At 44.2% G+C, this 26,960-nt stretch overlaps 1 protein-coding gene across 12 annotated transcripts in view; it reads right to left on the bottom strand.

The window, feature by feature from the left end:
* Positions 1-26,960, bottom strand: part of MTUS2 (microtubule associated scaffold protein 2) — a 737,980-nt gene that overhangs the window by 426,989 nt on the left and 284,031 nt on the right. For all 12 annotated transcript variants that reach the window (XM_068267019.1, XM_068267015.1, XM_068267020.1 and 9 more), the window contains 2 exons: positions 23,388-25,684; positions 14,872-15,115 (listed from right to left, as the gene is read on the bottom strand). In XM_068267019.1, coding sequence (XP_068123120.1) covers positions 14,872-15,115; positions 23,388-25,466 — 2,323 coding nt within the window. In that variant the 5' untranslated portion in view covers positions 25,467-25,684. The remainder of the gene's footprint in view (positions 1-14,871; positions 15,116-23,387; positions 25,685-26,960) is intronic.

Raw genomic sequence — 26,960 nt, 5'->3', positions numbered from 1 at the left:
GCCATAGTGTTTCCCCCCCTTCCCCCAAAATACATGTAATCTTACAGCATTTCACCAAAAATCCACGTAATCTGGCAGAGGTTCTTCCAAAATACAGATAATATGGCAGTGGTTCCCAAAAAATAGATGTAATCTGGCAGCAGCGATTCCCCCAACATACACATAATCTGGCAGCAGTTCCCCAAAATACATTTAATCTGACAGCAGTGGTTCCCCAAAAATAGGTAGCCCCAGGTCTATAGGTGTCCCCAGAATAGGTGGCCAGGGGTATAGATGTCCCCAGAACAGGTAGCCAGGGGTATATGTGCCCAGTATATGTAGGCAGGGGTACAGGGCCGGTTCTAGACTGGCACATATGAGGGGGCAGTCAAATGGGTAGGGGGCAACATGTTCGAGGAAATTTGCGGCAACTAAAGTGGGCATGGCAAGTAAATACACATAATGAGAGACAGCGTTTCACCAGTAAATGCACGTAATGACAGACAGCTTTTCACCAGTAAATGCACATAAGAGACCGCCTTTCACCAGTAAATGCACGTAATGACAGACAGCTTTTCACCAATAAATGCACATAAGAGACCGCCTTTCACCAGTAAATGCACGTAATGACAGACAGCTTTTCACCAGTGAATGCACGTAATGAGAGACAGCTTTTCACCAGTAAATGCACGTAATGAGAGACAGCCTTTCACCAGTAAATGCACGTAATGAGAGACAGCTTTTCACCAGTAAATGAACATAAGAGACAGCTTTTCACCAGTAAATGCACATAATAAGAGACAGCTTTGCACCAGTAAATGCACATAAGAAACAGCATTTCACCAGTAAATGCACATAATAAGAGACAGCTTTTCACCAGTAAATGCACATAATGGGAAACAGCCAGTATCCTCAGTATATGTAGCCAGCAGATATATGAGCCCAGTATATGTAGCCAGAGGTATATGTCCCCAGTATATGTAGGCAGGGGTATATGTGCCCAGTATATGTAGCCAGGGTTATATGTGCCCAGTAGATGTAGCCAGGGTTATATGTGCCCAGTAGATGTAGCCAGAGGTATATGTGCCCAGTAGATGTAGGCAGAGGTATATGTGCCCAGTAGAGGCGCTGAGTGTCGTTTGTTTTGCTAGATGCTGTAACTCCTTTTTCTATTGCCTGAGGAAGCGGGCGCTGACCCGTGAAACGCGTTGCTTTGTTTTATCTGGAGTTCGTTAATAAATAGACTGAATGTACAGTCGTGTTGTGTCTGCTTGGAGGGGGTAAGTCCACCACTGCCTCCTCTAATTACCAAGTTTTGGCTTTTAAGCTCCTTTAAAACCCCTTTTATCCTTTTGGCGCCTCTGTTCTCTCTTATATAATGTGCCCAGTAGATGTAGCCAGGGTTATATGTGCCCAGTAGATGTAGCCAGGGTTATATGTGCCCAGTAGATGTAGCCAGAGGTATATGTGCCCAGTAGATGTATCCAGGGTTATATGTGCCCAGTAGATGTAGCCAGAGGTATATGTGCCCAGTAGATGTATTCAGGGTTATATGTGCCCAGTAGATGTAGCCAGAGGTATATGTGCCCAGTAGATGTAGCCAGAGGTATATGTGCCCAGTAGATGTAGCCAGGGTTATATGTGCCCAATAGATGTAGCCAGGGTTATATGTGCCCAGTAGATGTAGCCAGGGTTATATGTGCCCAGTAGATGTAGCCAGAGGTATATGTCCCCAGTAGATGTAGCCAGAGGTATATGTGCCCAGTAGATGTAGCCAGAGGTATATGTGCCCAGTAGATGTAGCCAGAGGTATATGTGCCCAGTAGATGTAGCCAGAGGTATATGTGTCCAGTAGATGTAGCCAGGTTTACATGTGCCCAGTAGATGTAGCCAGAGGTATATGTGCCCAGTAGATGTAGCCAGGGGGTATATGTGCCCAGTAGATGTAGCCAGATGTATATGTGCCCAGTAGATGTAGCCAGAGGTATATGTCCCCAGTAGATGTAGCCAGAGGTATATGTGCCCAGTAGATGTAGCCAGAGGTATATGTCCCCAGTAGATGTAGACAGAGGTATATGTGCCCAGTAGATGTAGCCAGAGGTATATGTGCCCAGTAGATGTAGCCAGGGGGTATATGTGCCCAGTAAATGCAGCCAGATGTATATGTGCCCAGTAGATGTAGCCAGATGTATATGTGCCCAGTAGATGTAGCCAGAGGTATATGTGCCCAGTAGATGTAGCCAGAGGTATATGTGCCCAGTAGATGTAGCCAGGGTTATATGTGCCCAGTAGATGTAGCCAGAGGTAATGTGCCCAGTAGATGTATCCAGGGTTATATGTGCCCAGTAGATGTAGCCAGATGTATATGTGCCCAGTAGATGTAGCCAGAGGTATATGTGCCCAGTAGATGTAGCCAGGGTTATATGTGCCCAGTAGATGTAGCCAGGGTTATATGTGCCTAGTAGATGTAGCCAGGGTTATATGTGCCCAGTAGATGTAGCCAGTGGGTATATGTGCCCAGTAGATGTAGCCAGAGGTATATGTGCCCAGTAGATGTAGCCAGGGTTATATGTGCCCAGTAGATGTAGCCAGAGGTATATGTGCCCAGTAGATGTATTCAGGGTTATATGTGCCCAGTAGATGTAGCCAGAGGTATATGTGCCCAGTAGATGTAGCCAGAGGTATATGTGCCCAGTAGATGTAGCCAGGGTTATATGTGCCCAGTAGATGTAGCCAGAGGTATATGTGCCCAGTAGATGTAGCCAGAGGTATATGTGCCCAGTAGATGTAGCCAGGGGGTATATGTGCCCAGTAGATGTAGCCAGATGTATATGTGCCCAGTAGATGTAGCCAGGGTTATATGTGCCCAGTAGATGTAGCCAGAGGTATATGTGCCCAGTAGATGTAGCCAGAGGTATATGTGCCCAGTAGATGTAGCCAGAGGTATATGTGCCCAGTAGATGTAGCCAGAGGTATATGTGCCCAGTAGATGTAGCCAGGGTTATATGTGCCCAGTAGATGTAGCCAGGGTTATATGTGCCCAGTAGATGTAGCCAGAGGTATATGTGCCCAGTAGATGTATCCAGGGTTATATGTGCCCAGTAGATGTAGCCAGAGGTATATGTGCCCAGTAGATGTATTCAGGGTTATATGTGCCCAGTAGATGTAGCCAGAGGTATATGTGCCCAGTAGATGTATCCAGGGTTATATGTGCCCAGTAGATGTAGCCAGAGGTATATGTGCCCAGTAGATGTAGCCAGAGGTATATGTGCCTAGTAGATGTAGCCAGGGTTATATGTGCCCAGTAGATGTAGCCAGGGTTATATGTGCCCAGTAGATGTAGCCAGGGTTATATGTGCCCAGTAGATGTAGCCAGAGGTATATGTGCCCAGTAGATGTATCCAGGGTTATATGTGCCCAGTAGATGTAGCCAGAGGTATATGTGCCCAGTAGATGTAGCCAGGGTTATATGTGCCCAGTAGATGTAGCCAGAGGTATATGTGCCCAGTAGATGTATCCAGGGTTATATGTGCCCAGTAGATGTAGCCAGAGGTATATGTGCCCAGTAGATGTAGCCAGAGGTATATGTGCCCAGTAGATGTAGCCAGAGGTATATGTGCCCAGTAGATGTAGCCAGGGTTATATGTGCCCAGTAGATGTAGCCAGAGGTAATGTGCCCAGTAGATGTATCCAGGGTTATATGTGCCCAGTAGATGTAGCCAGATGTATATGTGCCCAGTAGATGTAGCCAGAGGTATATGTGCCCAGTAGATGTAGCCAGGGTTATATGTGCCCAGTAGATGTAGCCAGGGTTATATGTGCCTAGTAGATGTAGCCAGGGTTATATGTGCCCAGTAGATGTAGCCAGTGGGTATATGTGCCCAGTAGATGTAGCCAGAGGTATATGTGCCCAGTAGATGTAGCCAGGGTTATATGTGCCCAGTAGATGTAGCCAGAGGTATATGTGCCCAGTAGATGTATTCAGGGTTATATGTGCCCAGTAGATGTAGCCAGAGGTATATGTGCCCAGTAGATGTAGCCAGAGGTATATGTGCCCAGTAGATGTAGCCAGGGTTATATGTGCCCAGTAGATGTAGCCAGAGGTATATGTGCCCAGTAGATGTAGCCAGAGGTATATGTGCCCAGTAGATGTAGCCAGGGTTATATGTGCCCAGTAGATGTAGCCAGAGGTATATGTGCCCAGTAGATGTATTCAGGGTTATATGTGCCCAGTAGATGTAGCCAGAGGTATATGTGCCCAGTAGATGTAGCCAGAGGTATATGTGCCCAGTAGATGTAGCCAGGGTTATATGTGCCCAGTAGATGTAGCCAGAGGTATATGTGCCCAGTAGATGTAGCCAGAGGTATATGTGCCCAGTAGATGTAGCCAGGGGGTATATGTGCCCAGTAGATGTAGCCAGATGTATATGTGCCCAGTAGATGTAGCCAGGGTTATATGTGCCCAGTAGATGTAGCCAGAGGTATATGTGCCCAGTAGATGTAGCCAGAGGTATATGTGCCCAGTAGATGTAGCCAGAGGTATATGTGCCCAGTAGATGTAGCCAGAGGTATATGTGCCCAGTAGATGTAGCCAGGGTTATATGTGCCCAGTAGATGTAGCCAGGGTTATATGTGCCCAGTAGATGTAGCCAGAGGTATATGTGCCCAGTAGATGTATCCAGGGTTATATGTGCCCAGTAGATGTAGCCAGAGGTATATGTGCCCAGTAGATGTATTCAGGGTTATATGTGCCCAGTAGATGTAGCCAGAGGTATATGTGCCCAGTAGATGTAGCCAGAGGTATATGTGCCCAGTAGATGTATCCAGGGTTATATGTGCCCAGTAGATGTAGCCAGAGGTATATGTGCCCAGTAGATGTAGCCAGAGGTATATGTGCCTAGTAGATGTAGCCAGGGTTATATGTGCCCAGTAGATGTAGCCAGGGTTATATGTGCCCAGTAGATGTAGCCAGGGTTATATGTGCCCAGTAGATGTAGCCAGAGGTATATGTGCCCAGTAGATGTAGCCAGGGTTATATGTGCCCAGTAGATGTAGCCAGAGGTATATGTGCCCAGTAGATGTATCCAGGGTTATATGTGCCCAGTAGATGTAGCCAGAGGTATATGTGCCCAGTAGATGTATTCAGGGTTATATGTGCCCAGTAGATGTAGCCAGAGGTATATGTGCCCAGTAGATGTAGCCAGGGTTATATGTGCCCAGTAGATGTAGCCAGGGTTATATGTGCCCAGTAGATGTAGCCAGGGTTATATGTGCCCAGTAGATGTAGCCAGAGGTATATGTCCCCAGTAGATGTAGCCAGAGGTATATGTGCCCAGTAGATGTAGCCAGAGGTATATGTGCCCAGTAGATGTAGCCAGGGGGTATATGTGCCCAGTAGATGTAGCCAGATGTATATGTGCCCAGTAGATGTAGCCAGGGTTATATGTGCCCAGTAGATGTAGCCAGAGGTATATGTGCCCAGTAGATGTATCCAGGGTTATATGTGCCCAGTAGATGTAGCCAGAGGTATATGTGCCCAGTAGATGTAGCCAGAGGTATATGTGCCCAGTAGATGTAGCCAGAGGTATATGTGCCTAGTAGATGTAGCCAGGGTTATATGTGCCCAGTAGATGTAGCCAGAGGTATATGTGCCCAGTAGATGTAGCCAGGGTTATATGTGCCCAGTAGATGTAGCCAGGGTTATATGTGCCCAGTAGATGTAGCCAGGGTTATATGTGCCCAGTAGATGTAGCCAGAGGCATATGTGCCCAGTAGATGTAGCCAGAGGTATATGTGCCCAGTAGATGTATCCAGGGTTATATGTGCCCAGTAGATGTAGCCAGGGTTATATGTGCCCAGTAGATGTAGCCAGAGGTATATGTGCCCAGTAGATGTAGCCAGAGGTATATGTGCCCAGTAGATGTAGCCAGGGTTATATGTGCCCACTAGATGTAGCCAGGGTTATATGTGCCCAGTAGATGTAGCCAGGGTTATATGTGCCCAGTAGATGTAGCCAGAGGTATATGTCCCCAGTAGATGTAGCCAGAGGTATATGTGCCCAGTAGATGTAGGCAGAGGTATATGTGCCCAGTAGATGTAGCCAGGGGGTATATGTGCCCAGTAGATGTAGCCAGATGTATATGTGCCCAGTAGATGTAGCCAGGGTTATATGTGCCCAGTAGATGTAGCCAGAGGTATATGTGCCCAGTAGATGTAGCCAGAGGTATATGTGCCCAGTAGATGTAGCCAGGGTTATATGTGCCCAGTAGATGTAGCCAGAGGTATATGTGCCCAGTAGATGTAGCCAGGGTTATATGTGCCCAGTAGATGTAGCCAGAGGTATATGTGCCCAGTAGATGTAGCCAGAGGTATATATGCCCAGTAGATGTAGCCAGGGTTATATGTGCCCAGTAGATGTAGCCAGAGTTATATGTGCCCAGTAGATGTAGCCAGGGTTATATGTGCCCAGTAGATGTAGCCAGAGGTATATGTCCCCAGTAGATGTAGCCAGAGGTATATGTGCCCAGTAGATGTAGCCAGGGGGTATATGTGCCCAGTAGATGTAGCCAGATGTATATGTGCCCAGTAGATGTAGCCAGAGGTATATGTGCCCAGTAGATGTAACCAGGGGGTATATGTGCCCAGTAGATGTAGCCAGATGTATATGTGCCCAGTAGATGTAGCCAGATGTATATGTGCCCAGTAGATGTAACCAGAGGTATATATGTGCCCAGTAGATGTAGCCAGAGGTATATGTCCCCAGTAGATGTAGCGCAGTGGCAGGCGGCAGTGAGCGGAACTTACCTGCGTCTTCTCTCGTCGCCGGCGCGGGATGATCTGCCGCTACTCCAGTCTGGTCCAGACCAGAGCAGCAGAACTTCCGGCGCAGGAGCGAGACGGAAGGTAAGTCCCGCCCGCTGCCAAGCGCCACTCCGAGTCCGCACAGATCAGGAGGGGACAGTCAGCGAGGGAGGGAGAGCACTAAAGGTGAGAGAAGGGGGGGAGATTGCCCCCCTTCTCCACCGCTGCCAACAGCTCTTCCTCCACTGCGCCGCTGTCCTCCTGAAACAGGGCGGGCGGCCAATCAGCCGCCCTTTTACGGACGCTGCTGAATTCCTTACGGAATTCACGGGCAGCTTAATTTGCATAGAAAATTACGGACTGCCCGTAAATTTACGGGCGGTTGGCAACACTGCTGTGGGAGCCTGTGGGAAGCCAGCGTGACTCACAGAAGCAGAGAGGGATAAGCTATGACTGACAGGAGCAGAGCCAACAGTAACAGCCCCCATCTCCTGCAAGTTCGGTTGATTAATTTTGATAGGACCCGCAGGCTTCTTAGGCGGGTCTAGCTTTTCTAACCCCAGGCAGCAAGCAGAGAGATCCCGATCAAAAGAGGTTTCCCCTGCGGCCGCTAACCTCTTAGGTTCCTGTTTGAAGATGCGGAGGAACTAGTGGGGAAATCACCTAAGCGTGGCATGTTTAAAGTTTCTTGGAAGTTCATTAACCACTTAACGACCACCTAACGCCGATAGGCGTCGGCAGGTCGAAGTGGTGTTACCATGGAAACGGCCGCTCGAGCAGCCTTTCCATGTCAGTTCACAGAGGGTGTCTCAGTGAACAGCCTGCGTGCCTCCGATCGCGGCTCGCAGACGAAATGCAAACACGCGGGGAAGAAATCTACAGCAGCGCCATAAAGCAGATCGGCTGAAGCCTATCCTAGGCGGCGCAGGACGGATCGCCGGCCTGTGCTGCCCACAACAAGAGGGAGAGGGAGGGAAGGAGAGGGAGGGGGGAAATCGCTGCGGAGGGGGGCTTTGAGGAACCCCCCCCGCTAGGCCAAAATAGCCGGCGGAGATCAGACCCCCCCCAGCAGGACATCCCCCTAGTGGGGAAAAAAGGGGAGGAAGTCTGGTCGCCCTGGCTGACATCTGATCTGTGCTTTGGGCTGGAGAGCCCACGCAGCAAAGATCATAGGAAAATAGGCTGGTCCTTAAGTGGTTGCTGTGGCAAATAAATTAAATGTTCAGAAAGACTAATGGACAGATTCAAAAAGAGCAGAGGCAGCATAACAAACAGTATAGCAAAACATGTACATCTAAAGGGATGTCGGTATGCCTCTTACTATTGTAATGCCCTCACTGAACTGAGTTTTTGTCTATTAAAGACTAGAGATGGCCCAAACGGTTTGCCCGGCAGGTAGTTAGCACAAACTTCAGCTGTTCGCGTCTGCACCGGGACGCGGATTTTTTTGAAAAACGTTTGCGTTCAAATTTTTCCTATAGACCTGTGTCGAGTGTCTGCCGACTTTAACGGTTAATAGCTAAGCCCCCTTATATGCTAGAAACACCAAATTTGTAGGGTATGTAAATAGGGACCTTATAGGAACTTTATAGTTTTTGAGAAAATCGATTTTAAAGTTCTCCTTCTGACCCTGGGAAAATTAAACGCCCACCAACTTTAGCGGTTAATTGCAAAGCCCCCTTAATTGCCAGAAACAGCAAATTTGCAGGTTATGTGGAAGGGGTCAGTGACTACAAGAAGAAATTTTTTTTTTCAAAAAGACCTTATGCTTTTTGAGAAAATCGATTTTAAAATTTCAAAGGAAAAAAGTATACTTTTAAATGCGGTAAATGACAGTTCTATGGAAACAAAACCTGTCCGCGGTCCATGAACCCAAAATCGGAGGTTCACGAGATCTCTACTGGTAAATTACAGAACTTCTACTGCACCTGGGAAAATTGTTACGAATTAGCACACAAAAGTCTAAAATACAGAATGCAGTGATTTAACAAGCATTTTATATTTATCGCACTGTGCTCTATGAATTGAGGCCATTAAAACCAGATAGACCTGAGAAGTGATCACTGGATGCATCCTATGTAATAAAACCTAACTGTCCCTGCGTACTCCTGTCCCTGTGTATTTGGGTCCGTGCTTCTTGCTACTGCGCATGTGCGCAGCACGGACAGCCAGGACAGCCATTGGGACAGGAGGACAGGGCCAGTTAGCCGGGCGGGCGTGTGCGCCCACATGGGCACTGACATGCGGCAGTGGCGGGGTTAAGAAACAGACCTAGAGCCCATTTTTAAACGGGCTAAGGTTGCTAGTTATAATATATTATAATATATAAATATAGCAGCTATGCAGTAAAATGCAGTGGCAGTTTTCAGAGCAGATAAACTGTGCTTTGGGAGCTTGTAATTTGTAAATGGACAATAATTCTCGTGCACAAAAGCAAATATGATAACTGTATGGGTAATAAAAAGTATGAAAACACATTTTTAATGAATATTATGTCAGAGTTGAATCCCTCTTTAAAGGGGAACTGAAGAGAGAGGTATATGGAGGCTGTCATGTTTATTTCCTTTAAGGCCTCGTTCACATCAGGGCCGTTTCTGTGCGCTTTCCACAGCGCACTGCCCTCTGCGTTCAGCAAGGTATTGATTTTTCCATGTTACTAAATGTAGCTGGTTCACATCTATGCGCTGCACTGAGCAGCGTTACAGAAACGTAGTGTTGCAGGCATTTCTGTGCGTTGAGCTGGAAAGCGCACAGCAATGCAAGTGAATGGGTCCGCTTTTTTAGCGCATAGAAGCGTGTACAAGCGCATAGAAGCGCATGCGTTTTTTACCCCTAATTGGAGAAAAAAATACATTTACATACAAAAACAAAGTTTTATTGACAACTGTTGCTGCTACAGTAAGCAAAACGTGCTTTAAAGAAGCGCAGCGCAACGCACAGAAACGCGGACTAAAGCGCGCACAAGCGCATGCGTTTTTTACCATGCGCTTTAACACGTTTTTCAGCGCAGCAGATGTGAACGAGGCCTTAGACAATACCAGTTGCCTGGCAGCCCTGCTGATCCTCTGCCACTAATACTATTAGCCATAATCCCTGAACAAGCATGCAGCAGATCAGGTGTTTCAGTGGTTCAGACTTATAAGTCTGATCAGACAAGACTAGCTGCATGCTTGTTTCTGGTGTTATTCAGATACTACTGCAGAGAAATAGACCAGCAGGGCTGCCAGGCAACTGGTATTGATTAAAAGGAAATAAACATGACAGCCTCCATATACCTCTCTCTTCAGTTCCCCTTTAAAGAAAACAACGTGCTTCGCTGGCTAACAGATTCTCAGTGGCTAATCGCTGCTTGAACACACTCAGCCTGCATGGACCATACCTTCTGTAATCACATGGGCAAGAAGGGGGAGGAGTAATTACTCTGTTAGCTGGGGCCTTTCTGCTGACTGATCGTCTACCAGGGCTTCAGACTGACTGAGGGTGTGAAAGGGGAGAGAGAGGGCTGCTGGAGATACCTGCATGTTACATTTTTTCTGTGTCTGATAATTGGGTTTTACTACCATTGCAATTCCGTTGCAAATCGCGGTACCAAACATGCTCGGTGTAAATAGCAAAAACCGTAATTGCATCACAGCACGTTTGTTATGTTGATCATGATTTTAAGTGTAAAAGATCCCTTAAAGGACAACTATCACGAACAAGTGTAACATTTTTAAGAGATGCATATAATTTTCTCCTAAAGTAAAATGAACTATATATCACTGTTTTTCTATGTAGCTTTCACTTACAGTAGGTAGTGAAAATCTGACAGAGCTATCAGGTTTTGGACTAGTCCATCTCCTCATGAGGGATTCTCAGGATTTTCTTTATTTACAAAAACATTTACTGAACTGCAGTTGCACAATCCAACTGCCAAAACAGTATGCAATCGAGTAGGGAAGCTGGTTGACATCTTGGTATAGATCCTTTCCAGGGAGTGCTTTTGTAAATAAAGGAAATACTAAGAATCCCCCATAAGAAGATGGACTAGCCCAAAATTTGTCAGGTCTACTATTTTTTTCTACTGAATGTAAGTGACCGTAACATAGGAAAAGGGTAGTGTATAGTGCATTTTACTCGGGGAGAAATGTACATTATATACTGAATGTATTTTAAATTTTACAATTTTTTTTTTTTTTTGCGATAGTGGTCCAGTAAGATGTTCTGGACATAGATTAGTCAAACTAAAGATTGGCGAGCCTACAGTATATGCATGAAATACGGTTGTAGACTGTGAGTATTACTAAGGCCTGAGGCGTTCTACAAGCCACACGGGTCACTGCGTTCTTGTCTGCCATCAGCACTGACATCTTTTCAACAGATGATACAGAAAACGTGAAGGGCCAATTAGATTGCATATGACAGGAAATTATAGATTTCTGCAAAGTCTGCAAGACCATTCTGTGGTAAAAATGCACAGAAGGTATAATATAGCCTGACACCTAATGACCCTGCAAATTAACACTGGACAACAAAAAGTCACCAGATATGGCACAGTGTGAGGAAGATAAATGTCAGTGAATACTAATAACACAATTAAATTAGACTTTGCAGCCCAAGCATAAACATTGCTTAAAGATTGAAAAGAAAACGGTGTACAGTCTGCCTGGGAGATTCCATTCCATTCTCACAGACAGACAAGATTTACACCTCTGAGGACTGGGGATTCTACCGGCTTAAACTATCTCTGCAATCAGACAAAGTGCTGCAATGAAAGGACATTTTTAAGAAGAAATAAACCTTATTTCAAGGCATAATTATGCACATTGGGCAGTTAGGTCCAGATTTATGCAATTTATCCTATAACAATCATTCTTGATAAGCTGCATGCACACCACCAGAAGCGAAGTAGGACATTTGGGTGCTGAAGGCCCAACTCTCCCATAGTAGCTGATATTAGTATGGTCACCAATGACCATTGACATTGGTCAAGACTTCTACGGTGCCCAATATTTTTTTTTTTTTTTTTTGCGGTGGGTTTGAGGTGATGAGGGGGAAGGGGGCAGTTGAAGAGGAACGCCAGTAAAAATAATGTAATAAAAAAGTGCTTCATTTTTACAATAATTAGGTATAAATGATTTAGTCAGTGTTTGCCCATTGTAAAATCTTTCCTCTTCCTGATTTACATTCTGACATTTACCACATGGTGACATTTTTACTGCTGGCAGGTGATGTCAGTGGAAGGAGAAGCTGCTTGCTTTTTTTTTCGCAGTTGGAAACAGCTATAAACAGCTGTTATTTGCCACAATGCAACAAGGCTCCCCACAGTGTGATGTCAGGAACTATGGTCCTGACATCACACTGTGGGAGGGGTTACACCACAATATCAGCCATAAAGAGCCCCCTGATAATCTGTTTTAGAAAAGGAATAGATTTTTCTCGTGGAAAAGGGGGGGTATCCGCTACTGATTGGAATGAAGTTTAATTCTTGGTTGTGGTTTCTCTTTAAGGTTAGGAATTGGTGGTGGTAGTGCGACGTGGCGGGGGCTGGCTGGCTATTGCCAGCACCCAAATTACATTTTAAATCCTGAATGAGTAAATGTAACCAAGACCTGCTTCTCTTCTTGATACTCTTCTCTCCATGCAGGGACAGTGCCCAAGAGAGGGGAGGGAAAGTTTGTGCGTCTTATAGTGCGGAGTTACAGTAAATGTATAAAGGGCAGACACTTTAAAGGCGAGGGGAAGGAGTTCACTTCTATGTGCAGCTTGGCACTTTCCCAGGGCATGTCGGGTCGGGCAGGCATCTGGCAGCTGGTCTCGGAGATCCATAATAGACAACCTCCCGCTGCTGCTCCCCGTGCTCGATAACCAGGGCCGGATTTGTACTCTTTACCACCCAAGGCCACTGTCAGCTGCCCCCCTTTAGTACCAGTATAGGTAGCTAGATGACCCCTCCCCCCTTCCCTCTAGTATAGGTAGCCTGATAACCCCCCTTCAGTATAGGTAGCCAGATGACCCCTCCCCTTCTTTCCTCTAGTATAGGTTGCCTGATGACACCCCACTCCAGTATTGGTAGCCAGATGACTCACTTATCCCCTTTCTTTCCCCCTCCCCCGCTTCAGTATAGGTAGCCAGCTTGCCTCCACATCATAGCAGCCATTAATGTCACTGACATCTCCGCTCTTCTCCAGTGCAGAATGGTCAGGCACTTTCCTGATCTCCCTGCTTGCAAATGCTGCATCAGTTTGTCCTGCTGCCTACCCGCCCTTGATCCTGTGGTGCCCTAGGCCATGGCCTAGGTATTCTTGGCCTAAATCCGGCCCTGTCGATAACCACCCCAAGCATGTAGCTGCCGCAGCTTCTCCTTCGAGGGGGGCGCACCAGGCTCTGTACATTCTCCTGCTGCTGCTATCCCCGTTCGGTGACCATGCACAGGCATGTAGCTGTTGTGGCACCTCCTTCTTGTGAGCTCCGGATATCCTCCAGCTGCTGCTTCTCCCGCTTGGTGACCACCCACAGACATGAATTGCCGCAGCTCCTCCTTCTCCCACGGGCGGGAGATGCATCAGGACAACTGGGCGCATGGAATGCCGGAGGCTGCGGGAGTCGCAAACACCTTGAGGCTTGGCACTCGAATTCCTATCGGCACATAAGCCACTCCATGGCCACACCAGATGACAGTGGGTGCCCGCCACGTGACAACTGCGCGCATGGACTGCTGGGGGCTGTGGGAGTCGCAGATACCTTGAGGCTTGGCGCTCGGCTTCTTATCGGCACATGACCCACTTCATGGCAAAACCAGCTGACAGTGAGTTCCCTGTCATGTGACCTGGATGGGGAACGCTGGATAGGCAAGGGTAATCTTAGCGAGTGTAATGTATCTTGTGAGTGTAGTCAGTCTAGTAAGTGCAATGTAAGTGTAGTCAGTGTAGCTGGGTGTGTAGTCAGTCTAGTCAGTGTAGCTGGGTTTGTAGTCAGTGTAGCTGGGTGTGTAGTAATTGTAGTCAGTGTAGCTAGGTGTGCAGTCTAGTCAGTGTAGCTGAGTGTGTAGTCAATGTAGCTGGGTGTGTAGTCAGTGTAGCTGGGTGTATGGTCAGTCAAGTCAGTGTAGCTGGGTGTGTAGTCAGTGTAGCTGGGTGTGTAGTCAGTGTAGCTGGGTGTGTAGTCAGTGTAGCTGGGTGTGTAGTCAGTGTAGCTGGGTGTGTAGTCAGTGTAGCTGGGTGTGTAGTCAGTGTAGCTGGGTGTATGGTCAGTCAAGTCAGTGTAGCTGGGTGTGTAGTAAGTGTAGCTGGGAGTGTAGTCAGTCTAGTCATTGTAGCTGGGTGTGTAGTAAGTGTAGTCAGAGTAGCTAGGTGTGTAGTCTAGTCAGTGTAGCTGAGTGTGTAGTCAGTGTAGCTGGGTGTGTAGTCAGTATAGCTGGGTGTGTAGTCAGTGTAGCTGGGTGTATGGTCAGTCAAGTCAGTGTAGCTGGGTGTGTAGTCAGTGTAGCTGGGTGTGTAGTCAGTGTAGCTGGGTGTGTAGTCAGTGTAGCTGGGTGTATGGTCAGTCAAGTCAGTGTAGCTGGGTGTGTAGTAAGTGTAGCTGGGAGTGTAGTCAGTCTAGTCATTGTAGCTGGGTGTGTAGTAAGTGTAGTCAGAGTAGCTAGGTGTGTAGTCTAGTCAGTGTAGCTGAGTGTGTAGTCAGTGTAGCTGGTTAGACAGAGACAGTTGGGAGGTAACATGCTCCTGGACTACAGACTGACCAAGTTTAGTATTTTTTTTCTGATTTTTGCGCTCTAAAACTAGGTGCGTCTTATAGCCCGCAAAATAAGGTAATTATTTGTCATCAGTAGCTGGCAAAGGCAAGAAACGAACCAGTGCAAAATGTACCGATTAAAATGTATTTTTTTTAACTTGAACAATTAAAAAAAGTGATTGTTAAGGAGGGTCTTATAGATATTACTTTCACACAACACAGTGATATTTTAATTTTTTAGAGGTTAACATCACTTGTGTTTATTGATTTTTACTTTTATTTTGTTTTTGCATATATGACTTAATTTCTGGAATTTTTAGTCCATTAACATGTCATGTAGTTTTACAAGTTACATTTTATCAGTAATAGGAAGTTTACCTGCAGCCTCTTGGTTGCTGACAGTGGCCCCCGCGGTCACCAGCTCCTGATGATGAGGTATGGGGCCACTCGAGGCTCGCTGACTCGCTATCAATATCCTGCTCTTGGCTGACGGCAGTCTGGATACCGCGCCTAATCCCAGCTGAGGCTTGAGGATCATGGTGGATCTGTAGAAGCTGGGTGGCACCTCGTAATGAGCGAAGGGGGAGGCGCAGAACTCATCCTTTTTCTGCCTGTCACCTGTCTATACACAAAAAGAGACGGTTTTATATATCCAACCTTTTGTTAGTGGCCTTGAAAGAAAATGACTTTATATTTGTCCTTGAAGCAAAATACATCCCACTGAGTGACTGATGTGTGCGGAGCGGTGTCATGACCATTCTCGTATGAGTGGACTATAATTTATGTTTTCCTGCGTGGGTAGAAAATATATGTTTTGTAAAAAAGGATAATTGTCAATACCGAGATGAAAAACAAACAAACAAAAAAAACAACAAAAACCTTACAGTACAAACTGTACAATAACGAGTGAGAAAAGGAATGAGACACAGCAGAGTATGGGAAAAAGTGACTGAATGTCTAAATTTACTAAATCACCTCAAACTTCACCTTGATCAATTGTGCAGTTATCATGCATCACTGATTTTGCCTCCCTGAAGAGATCTGACAGCTCCCTGGATATCGTTTTTTACTCTGTCCTCCCCTGTGGGTATTTCAGTAGTCTACACACATACATCAAGCACGACTGTGGTCTTTCCAGCTGATCTGACAGCTTCCTATTCCTCTCTTACTTTCTGCACCCTCCTCCTCAGTGCTACCCAACCTACCTGTAACAGCATTACTTACATATCTGTATCAGAGGGATGGAAGATCTCACTTAGCAAAAAAGGTTGGACAAACTGGGCTTATTTAGCTTGGAAAAAAAGGCAAGAAAGGCGACCTGATTAACATGTATACAAATATTTCATAGGACAATACAAAATCTTGGCACATGAGCTTTTCCTCCCTAGAGATGTATAAAGGACAAGGGGACATGATCTGCGTATGGAGGAAAAAAGTTTTTTCTATCTATTTAGAGAGGGGTCCTTCACAGCGACAGTGGTTAAAATTTGGAGTATCTTACCTCAGGAAGTAGTTATGGCAAACTCTATATCAGCATTTTAAGAGGGCTTGGATGCTTTCCTTGCATTGAAGGGCATCCATGGCTACAATTACTAGGTAATTCCTGGAAGAGTTGATCCAGGGATTTATCTTACGGCCTTCTGGACTTGGGAAGGAATTTTCCATTTTATGGCTAATTGGCCTAGGCCTTGTAAGGTTGTTTGCCTTCCCCTGGATCAACTGAAAACTGGGTTTGGAGTGGTGTTTTTTTTCTTTATTGGTTGAACTTGATGGACTGACATGATGTCTTTTTTCAACCAGGCTAGCTATGTAATTTGAGTCAAATATCTGTGGTCTGCTATCTGTATATCAGGTTTGTGTAGACAGGGAAGCATAAGAATGGATTGTACTGTAGAAAGCAATGATCAGATCCAATGTTCAAATAACATACCACAGATATGTGAATATAATGAAATCACAACACGATTATCACACACAGCCGTGGTAATTTATAAGTAGTCTAGAGGGAACAGGGAGAGGCAGAAATACAGCTGTCAGAGCAGTAGACAGCAACCAAAATCAGTGATGGTGTATATGTGCTGAACCAGTAATGCATTGTACAGTAATTGCAATATTCATCTACCATGTTTATGTGCATAATATTCTTAAATGATTGGCTTCCGTGGCACTGTACTGAGCACTCAATAGACATTACATTAGCAGTTTATGCCTATGCAGCAGGGGATACAAATAAATATTTACATAAATAGTGAAAAGCATAACAATGACAACCAAAAAGTTCAATAACATACTTAGAACCATTATAGCAAAGACAAATATCAATAGGAGGAGGGTAGAAGTACTGTAGTGCTGATAGAACCAAATAACGTAGTATCTCCAAAGTGCAAGGAAGAATCAGGGTTGAGAGTTGGCAACCACATATATGAAAGCTGTAAAACTGTACAAACTGTGAAAAATGTACCAGGTCCAAGCGGGAGGTGAGCATACCATACGAGTCCTAAAGCAGACGACTGGCCAGATTATTGGGAGCGATTACAAGTGGATGGTGCAGCAGGGTCATTTCTTGGGCAGTTGCGGGCAGGGCGACCACCCTGGGCACAGACCGACAAGTAGAAGGACAGGCAGAAGGGGATAACCGCTAGGTGCTAGGGAGACGGTGACATGCAGTGTAGCTGAATGGAAGAGGAAAGAAGAACACCAGCGTGGTCACCTTCCCCGTCTCCTCTTGGGCTGCCTGCGTCCTACGCCAAGTCATCATCATGTCACCATCCTGTGATGACACCTGATGTCCTGTAGTGGTACTGCAGGCTGTCAGTGCGTGGCTCCCATGGAGAAGTCGGCTTTCCAGTCTCTCTGCGCCTGTGTGCTCTCCTGGTCCCTGCTTCCTCCTGGATGAGCGGCTGGTCACTAGTAAGTAGGCAGATCTACTTGTGACCTGTGGCTGTGTGACTGTCCCTAAAGAGTAAGGGTTCACTAGTCTACGGGGGGGGGGGGGGGGGAACAATTTTTACACCCCCGCCCTGTGTGCAATTTAGCCTAGACACTACCCTGTGGTGCATCCTGGGAGGATGGCGAGGGAGCCCACAATCCTCATCGGGCTGGAGTAATCCCCAAGGAAGTATAAATTAGGCAGTGTACCATCTCAGGTACACTTTAAAAGTGATATATCTGTGGCACCTCATGAAGCTCTTGTGCAAGAGGACTCACCCACACTAGTGTCTACTTGCTTTGAGGCATCGGAGGGTGGCATAGCTATTCAGGCAATGATGGGTGTCTCCAAACAACATAATGTTTTCAAAACAACGTACCTAAAATTTGTGCCCCCAAAAGAAAATATTTGGTAGGGATATCTCCAAAAGAAGATATTAAAAGACCACTATTGTCAATTTAATTACATTTTAATAAAGTTGACCACAATTTCGTAATATGGCTCATACTAACTACAAAATTCAAACTCAATCCAAATTCAAATGTTTAGGTGGAGAACCTGCTGCCCTCCCCAGCCTGTCACTCACTGCACTGATCCTCTGGTGCCTAACAGTAAATAGGTCCTTACATGTGCTTTAGCCTTAGCAGATGCATACTGATTGATACGTTAGCAAGGAAGCAACTGGTTGCTTTAGATTCCTGAAAAGGGAGCTGTCATAAATATAATTCACTGGCGTCATGATTTATTTAGTCACTAGGAATAAGTTGTTAAAAACGGAGTGTGCCAGGAGGAGAAAAAGACAACAATGGAAATGGCAGCTCAAGCTGTTTGCTTTCTAGTTTATACAAAATTATTCAGAGAATATCAGACTACATCAGCTTCAGTGTGTGCAGAATATTGGAATATTTTAGGCGCATCAGTTTATATCAGCATTTTGGTGCTGGCAACTCATGATCTAAAAGCCACATTCTAGGTACAAATGCATTTCCCACCTGTGTAAGTGGGTTACTCAACATTTTTTGTTTATTGCCGGAAGAACTCCTCTGACTAATGTTGGATCTCTCAATAAAATTATATCTGCAACTCATTTTATTTTGAAAAAAATACATTTATAGGTCAGGGGCATTACAACATGCCATGGGACCCAGTAAGGCTTTTATGGGGGGTTCACATCTATTTTTCCTCCTCCCCTGGTAAACCCTTGGGCTTGGTAGCCCAGCTGCCAGGGGTCTTATAACGAGTGTAGTTACTATAAGTAGGACAACAACAACACCTGATCTGGAGGGTGAGCCCCTGTATTGGAAGGGGAGGGTGTACATAGTGTGGATCCCCACAGACCTAGCTTTGCTGCAGGCGCTACTCCCCCAGTAACACTTCTGACACAGACTGTAGCTACTCTACAGTGAACATCACTGGTATTTCCCTGGCGGCACAAGACCACCAGGACATCTGGATTGGCATAAATTGCCCTCAGCAGCCCAGAGAAAGCTAGCTACCAGCTTGGGGGGAGGAGGGACATCTCACTTTCTTCTGGCCATGTGCCAGTTTTACCAACTTCAAAAAACCTTATTCCAACCCTGGCATTCCTAATTAGTGTGAGTGGTGGCCATGACGATACCTTGTGTTCAAATGGCAGAATGCAGTCTCTGTCTTCTGCTATATACATTAAGACATACCATGTAATTATGACAGGCTCACAGTCACACCTGGCATTTCCTATAAAAGTCTGTCAGTACCTGTAGCCGAGTTACGCACAAAACAAAATAATACTGTATCTACTACACACATTGGTAAGAAATGTGCACTTAAAGCGGACCCAAACCAAACATTTTTTTAATTAAAAATATTTAGTTGCACCACTCTGACACATACAAAGATAAATAAACACTCCTTCAAACCTATGATCATTTCAGTGCATGATTTTTACCCTTCTCTTTTCATAGCTAGGGTTATACTGGGGGCAGCCATTAGCAATTCCTCCATTGCCGGACACCATCTACTCCACCAGTCTGCCGGATTCTGTCCCGGCAATATGAAAGGAAGGGAGGGGTTCCTCCAATAAATGTAAAATATTTTATATTTGTCATGATGCAGCTGAAAAAAGGCTGCTATTTATTATTATAATTTAGAAAATAGATTTTATTTCTGAAATCTTGTATTTTTTATTTGGGTCCGCTTTAATGATAATCTGTATAGTGAATAGCCAGCCAGAGAGCCTCAATTCACTAAGCTTATCTCCTGTCTTTAATAACTCTTCTAGAGTTGTTACCATGGTGATAAGGCATGTAGTATTCTGGAAACATTTTACCTCAGGCAAACCTAAAGTTAACTCTTCTGTCTTTAAGTTAACTCTTCAATCCTTAAAATAACTACAGAGTTAAAGACAGACTGTTTATTAACTGCGTGTGAAAATAACTACAGAGGAGGTAAATTAACTACAGAGGAGGTAAATTAACTACAGAGGAGGTAACTTAAGGAATGAAGAGATAAAATAACTCTCTCACTGTGTGGAGGTAAGTTATCTCTTGCCTTATTATCCCCAGCATGATCTTAGTGAATTGAGGCCATAGGCCCATATGCAATTCACTTTTTCTCCTGAGTTTTCTCCTAGGTGATATTTTTAAACTTGTCAATAAAATGCCTTTTAAGCCACCAGCAAGCAAGAAAATACTCAAAATAATTTTGATAGTATTTTTTAACCTGCTTTTTGGTACTTTTTGAGTTGAAAAGTGCTGGAAAGTTATTTTAAATTGAAGATGAAAACTTATCTCCTAGGAGAAAATGCAGGTGAAAAAGTGAATTGCATATGGCCCATATGCAATTAACTTTTTCACCTGAGTTATCCCCTAGGAGAAAATGTTTAACTTCTCTTTAAACTAACTTTTCAGCATATTACAATTGAAAATGTATCCAAAAGTTGATGAAAAGTACTATGAAATTAATTTTAAGTATTTTATTGCTTGCTGGTGGCTTAAAAGGCATTTTATGACAAGGAGTGAAAATATCACCTAGGAGAAAACTCAGGGGAAGAAGTTAATTGCATATGGCCCATGGGGCCATATGCAATTCACTTTTTCTCATGAGTTTTCTCCAAGGTGATATTTTTAAAATTGTCAATAAAATGCCTTTTAAACCACCGGGAAGCAAGAAAATACTCAAAATAATTTTGACAGTACTTTTTCACCAACTTTTTGGTACTTTTTCAGTTGCAAAGTACTGTAAAGTTATTTTAAATAGAAGATAAAAATTATCTCCTAGGAGAAAACTTGAGAGAAAAGGTGAATTGCATATGGGCCATAGTCTCATAGCCTACTAACTTTTCTTCTGAGTTTTCTCCAAGGAGGTATTTTCAAATATTACAAATAAAATACTTTTAAAGCACACACCATCCAAAATTATACTCAAAAGTCTGATAATACTTTTTAGCTACTTTTTAGTACTTTTTCAATTGCTTAATGTTGAAAAGCTATTCTTTAGATAAGATGAAAAATTATCTCCTGGGAGAAAACTCAAGAGAAAAAAGTAATTGGATAAGGGCCATAGAGTTTTTCCAGTCATCATTATTCTTGTAGACAGTCTCATTTGACATAATAGAAAGCACTGAAAATTGTTACCAGTATTCCCAATAATATAAAAAAATTGGGAATGCCTGTCCTTATCTACCTGTAGATGGGCAAAGGTTTAAAGAGACACTGAAGCGGACAAAATATTATGATATAATGATTTGTATGTGTAGTACAGCTAAGAAGTAAAACATTAGTAGCAGAGACATACGTCTAATATTGTTTCCAGTACAGGAAGAGTTAAGAAACTCCAGTTGTTATCTATGCAAAAGAGCCATTGAGCTCCAGAACTTTCGAAGTCGCAGAGAGCTCTGTCTTCTGAAGCTTGTTATCTCAAGTGTCTGGCATTGTATTATTTTTTTTCCTGCAGAGGACAGTTCAAAAGTTCATTCATTCATTATGATAAAAAAAAAATTTCACTTCAGTGGCCCTTACGCAATTCACTTTTTATCCTGGGATTTCTCCTAAGTGATATTTTCACACCTTGTTATTACATGCATTTGAAACCCCCAGCAAGCAAGAAAATACTCAAAATAATTTTGATAGCCTTTTTTCAACAAGTTTTGGATAGTTTTTCAATTGTAATATGTTGAAAATTTTATTTTAAAGAGAAGATGAAAATTATTTCCTAAGGGATAACTCAGGAGAAAAAGTGAATTGCACATGGGCCCGTGTCTCTTTAAGAAGAAAAGAGCAAACACACTAGACACATGGGGCTTTTTGAAATGACCAAACTCGCCAGCGCTAAGTGCTGGCGAGTTCTTAAAATAGGCGTCAGCAAGGTCGCCTAATGCAATTGCATTTAACACCCCCCAGGGCGGAAAAGAACTCGCTTGGGCGATATAATCTCCCAGCAAGTTCCTTTCCCCCTATGCAATTGCATTTTGCACCCCCCGGGAAGCGATGCTTCCCGCCAAACATAGGTGCTAACTTTTCACCTGCTCTGAGCAGGCGAAAAGACCTATCGCCGGTGTCTGCGGGCTGTTTTTGGCATCTGGGAGCCTCCTTTACTAAGGAAACCCCAGATGCCAGGGATTTAAATAGGTAAAGGAGTCAGTTTTGACTCCTTACCTATTTAAAATGTAACAAAAAAACATACCTCCATCGTTCCGGCTCACGGCATGTCCCACGCCGCTCCTCCGCTCATCTCTGTCTCTGTGAGTATTCTTGGAGCCCGGCAAAGCATCTTCGAGTCTCCCGCCGGGGCTCCCCATTCATCCACTAGGTGGTCCAATGAGAATCATCCTGATTCTAATTGGACCAATGAGAATCAGGATGATTCTCATTGGGCCACCTAGTGGATGAATGGGGAGCCCCGGCGGGAGACTCAAAGATGCTTTGCCGGGCTCCAAGAATACTCACAGAGACAGAGATGAGCGGAGGAGCGGCGTGGGACATACGGCGAGCCGGAACGATGGAGGTATGTTTTTTCAGAATTTCCCAGCAGCGACGAGCGGCAGGAGGCGACGGGCGGCGGGTAAGAGCCTTGCGACGATGCGCGCATCTTCCGGGGAGCGAGGCAGCAGTGTTGTGGTGCTGAAGGACAGCTCCACTGCACTAATGCCTCGCTCCACATCGCTGGCCACACAGGAGCATCGCTCAGCGAATACCTAGTATTCGCCTGAGTTATGCTCCTTTACGCAAGGACATCGCTCAGGTGAAACTGGCAATTGAATTTGCCGGTAAATCCTGAGCGATGTGAGGAGATAAGAAGCTTGCATGTTTTCAGCTTCTTATCTCCTCGAATTGCATATGGCCCATGGGCTCAACTAGTTTCTTTAAACAATAAATAAATACTGTATATTCTGGCGTATAAGATTACTTTATAACCCTTGAAAATAATCTGAAAAGTCAGGGGTCATCTTATACGCCGGGTGTCATTGATGCCGGGTGATGCGCCCTATCCTGTTACCGCCTCTCAGATCTCGCTGCCAAGGACTGTAGTGAAGTGGCGCAGGTGCACATATGCGAGATCTGAGAGGCTGATAAGCAGGTAAATAGAATACAGGACAGGTGAAAGAGGCGTGTTTGATGGGCACAGCACAATCTTTTCTTCCATACCGCTCTGATTAACAGAGAGACAGGGAGAGCTGACCAATCCAACCAGTCAATCGCCTATATACTGTTACATACTGTTTACCACATACAGTACAACACCAGTATCTGTTCATACATAGCACCAGTATATGATGTTTTTTGAATTTTTATTTGGTGTGCTTTGGAAGAGGGGTAGTCTTATACGGCGAGTATATTCCAAACTCTATATTTTAACTGGAAAAGTTGGGGGGTCGTCCTATACGCTCAGTCGTCTTATACGCCGGAATATACAGTAAATAAATTGTGTAAAATTATGGAGCTGATTGGTAAAAATGTGTATTTAGGAGTATAGAATGTTTCCTTACCTCTTCTAGTGAATGGTGGCCAGGTGGTCGTATTCCTGAAAGCATCAAACCAGCGCTGTATATCCTGGGTTTGTGCACATCAGCTTTGTATTTATCCAACACATTTGTGGATTTCAGGTCACCACTGAGTATATCATGCTCTTTTGGCATCGGAACGCTACAAGATGGAGGCCCATATGGCATATTCATCTGTCCAAACGGCATTGCTTGAGGGTTCCTTCTGATATAGGTGATAATTTTAGGCCGCACATGTTTGGGTTTTGGAACGATGAGAGCTGGTTCAAATGTTTCCTCAGGCTTTATGTTATGATTTATTTCTGCCTCCTCTGAAGCTTTGGAATTCACCAGTATGGGTTTCGGGATTCCGCTGTTACAAAGAGTCTTGTTAGTAGCTTTAGGGGATATGCTGAACAACTGTGTACTCTCAATAGGAGGTAGCACCGGGGAAGGTGACAATCTGTCAACATGAGCTATGCTAGGATCCTTAAAGCCGCTTGGTGAGGCAATGCGCTGATCATTAATATTAACAGCCGCCACTGGGAATGAGGGAGTTGGAGCACATAAAACAAAGTCAGCTGGGTCCTTGTGACTTTCTTTCAAACTGCCTTTTAAAACATCTGACTGATGTTTTCGTCCAAGGGAAGCCTTTTTACTGTCAACTGCAACAATTTTATCTTTCAAAGTCGTCACACTGCTGCTTGAAAGAAAATTATTGTCACTGTCCTGACAGAGATAATCTTGTGCAGAAAGTCTGTCTTTATTCTTATTATCTAGAGAATCAGTGAGCGATTTAGTTTTTCTGATCACGGGCTTGTTACTCGACTCTTTGTTTCGTAAGGAGTCCAGGTCTTGCAAATGCCCCGTCTGAATATCACAGACCTGAGAAAATGGCACTTTTATTTCACTGAAAGGTACGTCGGCTTTATAGTCGTGTTGCCTTGTATGCGAAGAGCTGGTCAGAAGAAATGTTGCAGGCAGCTTAACTATTCTGCTTGAGTGTGGAACACCTACCTGGCCACATGGAGAAGAGAGAGGTGATCTTCTGCTTTCCAACACACCCTCCAGTCTTTTTGCTCCAGCTGCCTCACCCAGTGGTGACTGCTCTAGTCTATGTGGGGAGGGTAACCTAAGCTGAGTGCTTTTTGAATCTGGTAGTTCTGATGGTTTGGCGGTTGGACCCTGATAAAATTGTGCTTCTGGTACATAACAAATTACCTGAGGTTTATAAGTTAAACGAAGGTGGTCTTCAATGTGGGTAGCATGTGGCGATGTGCTTTGTCGACTAATATGGGTTAAGGTTCCATCAATCAGTGCTGAGTCTGAACCAGTGATGCTTGAGGTAGGTGCTTTAGAATAAGATACAATCTTCTTCTCCTCTGAGGTATTACTGAGATTAGGTGATGGTATTCTAAATAAATAGTCAATCGGAGTAGATGCATCTGTCCTGACACTGGAACTGGACATACATTGGTATTGAGAGTATCTGGAGGGTGAGTCTATAGATGGGGTTGGTGAGATATGTTCTCTTAGAAAAGGTTCTGATTTAGGTGAAGGAATACCTGATTTTACCTTGGAACGTTCAGCCTGGGCTGCATTACCAAGATTATTACTATAAATACTTAAAGGAGATTCATTTGTTTTGCTGATGGGCACCTGGGAGCTTCTTTCATATAAGCTGGCTTTTGAGGTTCGAGGAGATTGTCCTTGAATATTAGAGAATTTTAAACTGTCCTTAGCATCATCAGTCATACAGTCTTTACTGGCTTCTCGATCTGTTGGTGATGGCAACCTTACATCACTTAACAAGCGTTCACTTGTTGGAGACTCGGGACTCATGTGGACTGTCCTGATGGGCTCCTTGTTAAACTTGGCAAGGTTTTCTGTCTGCCAAGTGCCAAACCCACCTGTCTTGTCCTCTCTACAGATTTCATCATTGTCACCATGTGTCTTTGTTGTAAAAATTTGATTGGCATTTGTGTCACCTAAGCTGGCCACACTTTCGTTATCATTTTTTTCCTCATTACTATTGTCTTCTTGGTCGGTGCAACATGGCCTGCTTGGAGTCAGTGGAATACTCATTTTTTGCGGTACCGTTCACATGCAGATACACAGACCTTTTTAATAGTATTCTATTTTGTTTTACGTATGTAAAACAGTGCTTGGACCCATGATACTTGATTTAACACGTTCACCTTCTTCTGGATTACCAGAATGTTCTCTAGTTGGAAGCCATTGTCTCACTGGCAGATCTTGTAATCATTAAAGTTTTTCCCACTGTACTCAAATTTCTTGACAATCTGTAAAGCAAAAAAACACCACATATAAGTACATTAAATATCATGCATAATCTTTTGAGGTTGCACTTTTCATTTTGGACACTGTGAGACCACTATAAACAGATTTACATTGTTCCTTAACATTTTTCATCACTGTCCTTGAAAGTTTGTGAACCATTTAAAAAAAATGTTTCTATATTTTTTTTTTACCTAAAACATTATTTGAGTTTCAAACAAGTAGATGACATAAATAGGCACTGGGTCCCTCGTTTGAATCCCAGTCGGGGCTCTATCTGCACAGAGTTTGTATGTTCTCCTTATGTCTGCGTGGGTTTCCTCCGGGCACTCCGTTTTCTTCCCAAATCCCAAAAACATACAGATAAGTCAGTTGGCTTCCCCCTAATTTGGCCCTATGCGACGATACATACACTACACGATACATACATCGACCTATGACTATGGTAAGGATTAGATTGTGAGCCCCTTTGAGGTACAGTTACTGACAAGACAATATACTCTGTACAGCGCTGCGGAAGAGGTTGGCGCTATATAAATCTTAAATAATATTAATAATGAAGTAAGAAGAAGAAAAGTAGATGAAAAAAACTAGTCAAACAAAAGAAAAATGTATGTAAAGATATTGAACGTATTAAAGCGTTCACAAACGACACTATACCACACCACTATACAGTATAAAAGTTTCACCTTTACTTTAGGATCCTCTTCAAACAGACCCACTGTATATGCTGTAGGTTTAGATTTAATAATATACTCCAAAAACAGTTTTTTGGAGTATATTTAAATAAATCTAAACCTTTGAAAATTGACAGTTTCATGTGAGGGGGTAAATCCACCATTGCCTCCTCAGCAATTTTAAAGTTTTTAGCATATTTTATCCTGTTGGCGCCTCTGTTCATTTCCTGCGAATCCTAAAGTTAAAATCACTATACTTTTCTTGTTGATAAATGATCATTCCCCAGTTTACCTGACTCTTATTTGGTACACACAAAATTTGGTACGCAAAAAGGAAGTTGCAGGTCATGTTGGGTTGTCCTTTTTTGCTTCTTTACTTCCCCCTCAGACTTAACTAATTCAGCCTGATTGGCTGAAGTCTCTTTCCCTCCTGTTTTCCCCTCCCAAACCTCTGTTCCTCTCTGATTGGCCAATATTTCTCATGCTGAGACAATGCACTTTCTATAGTGGAGGGCGGGCAATGCATACACAATCGGTAAGAGGAGAGTAAGAGAGGAAATTACATCAGGATTGGCTTCAAAATAGCCACAGTTAAAATGGGAAT

Source organism: Hyperolius riggenbachi, chromosome 2 (genome assembly GCF_040937935.1).
Source record: "Hyperolius riggenbachi isolate aHypRig1 chromosome 2, aHypRig1.pri, whole genome shotgun sequence".
Classification (NCBI taxonomy): Eukaryota; Metazoa; Chordata; class Amphibia; order Anura; family Hyperoliidae; genus Hyperolius; species Hyperolius riggenbachi.
This window is presented reverse-complemented; position numbering and strand designations above follow the sequence as displayed.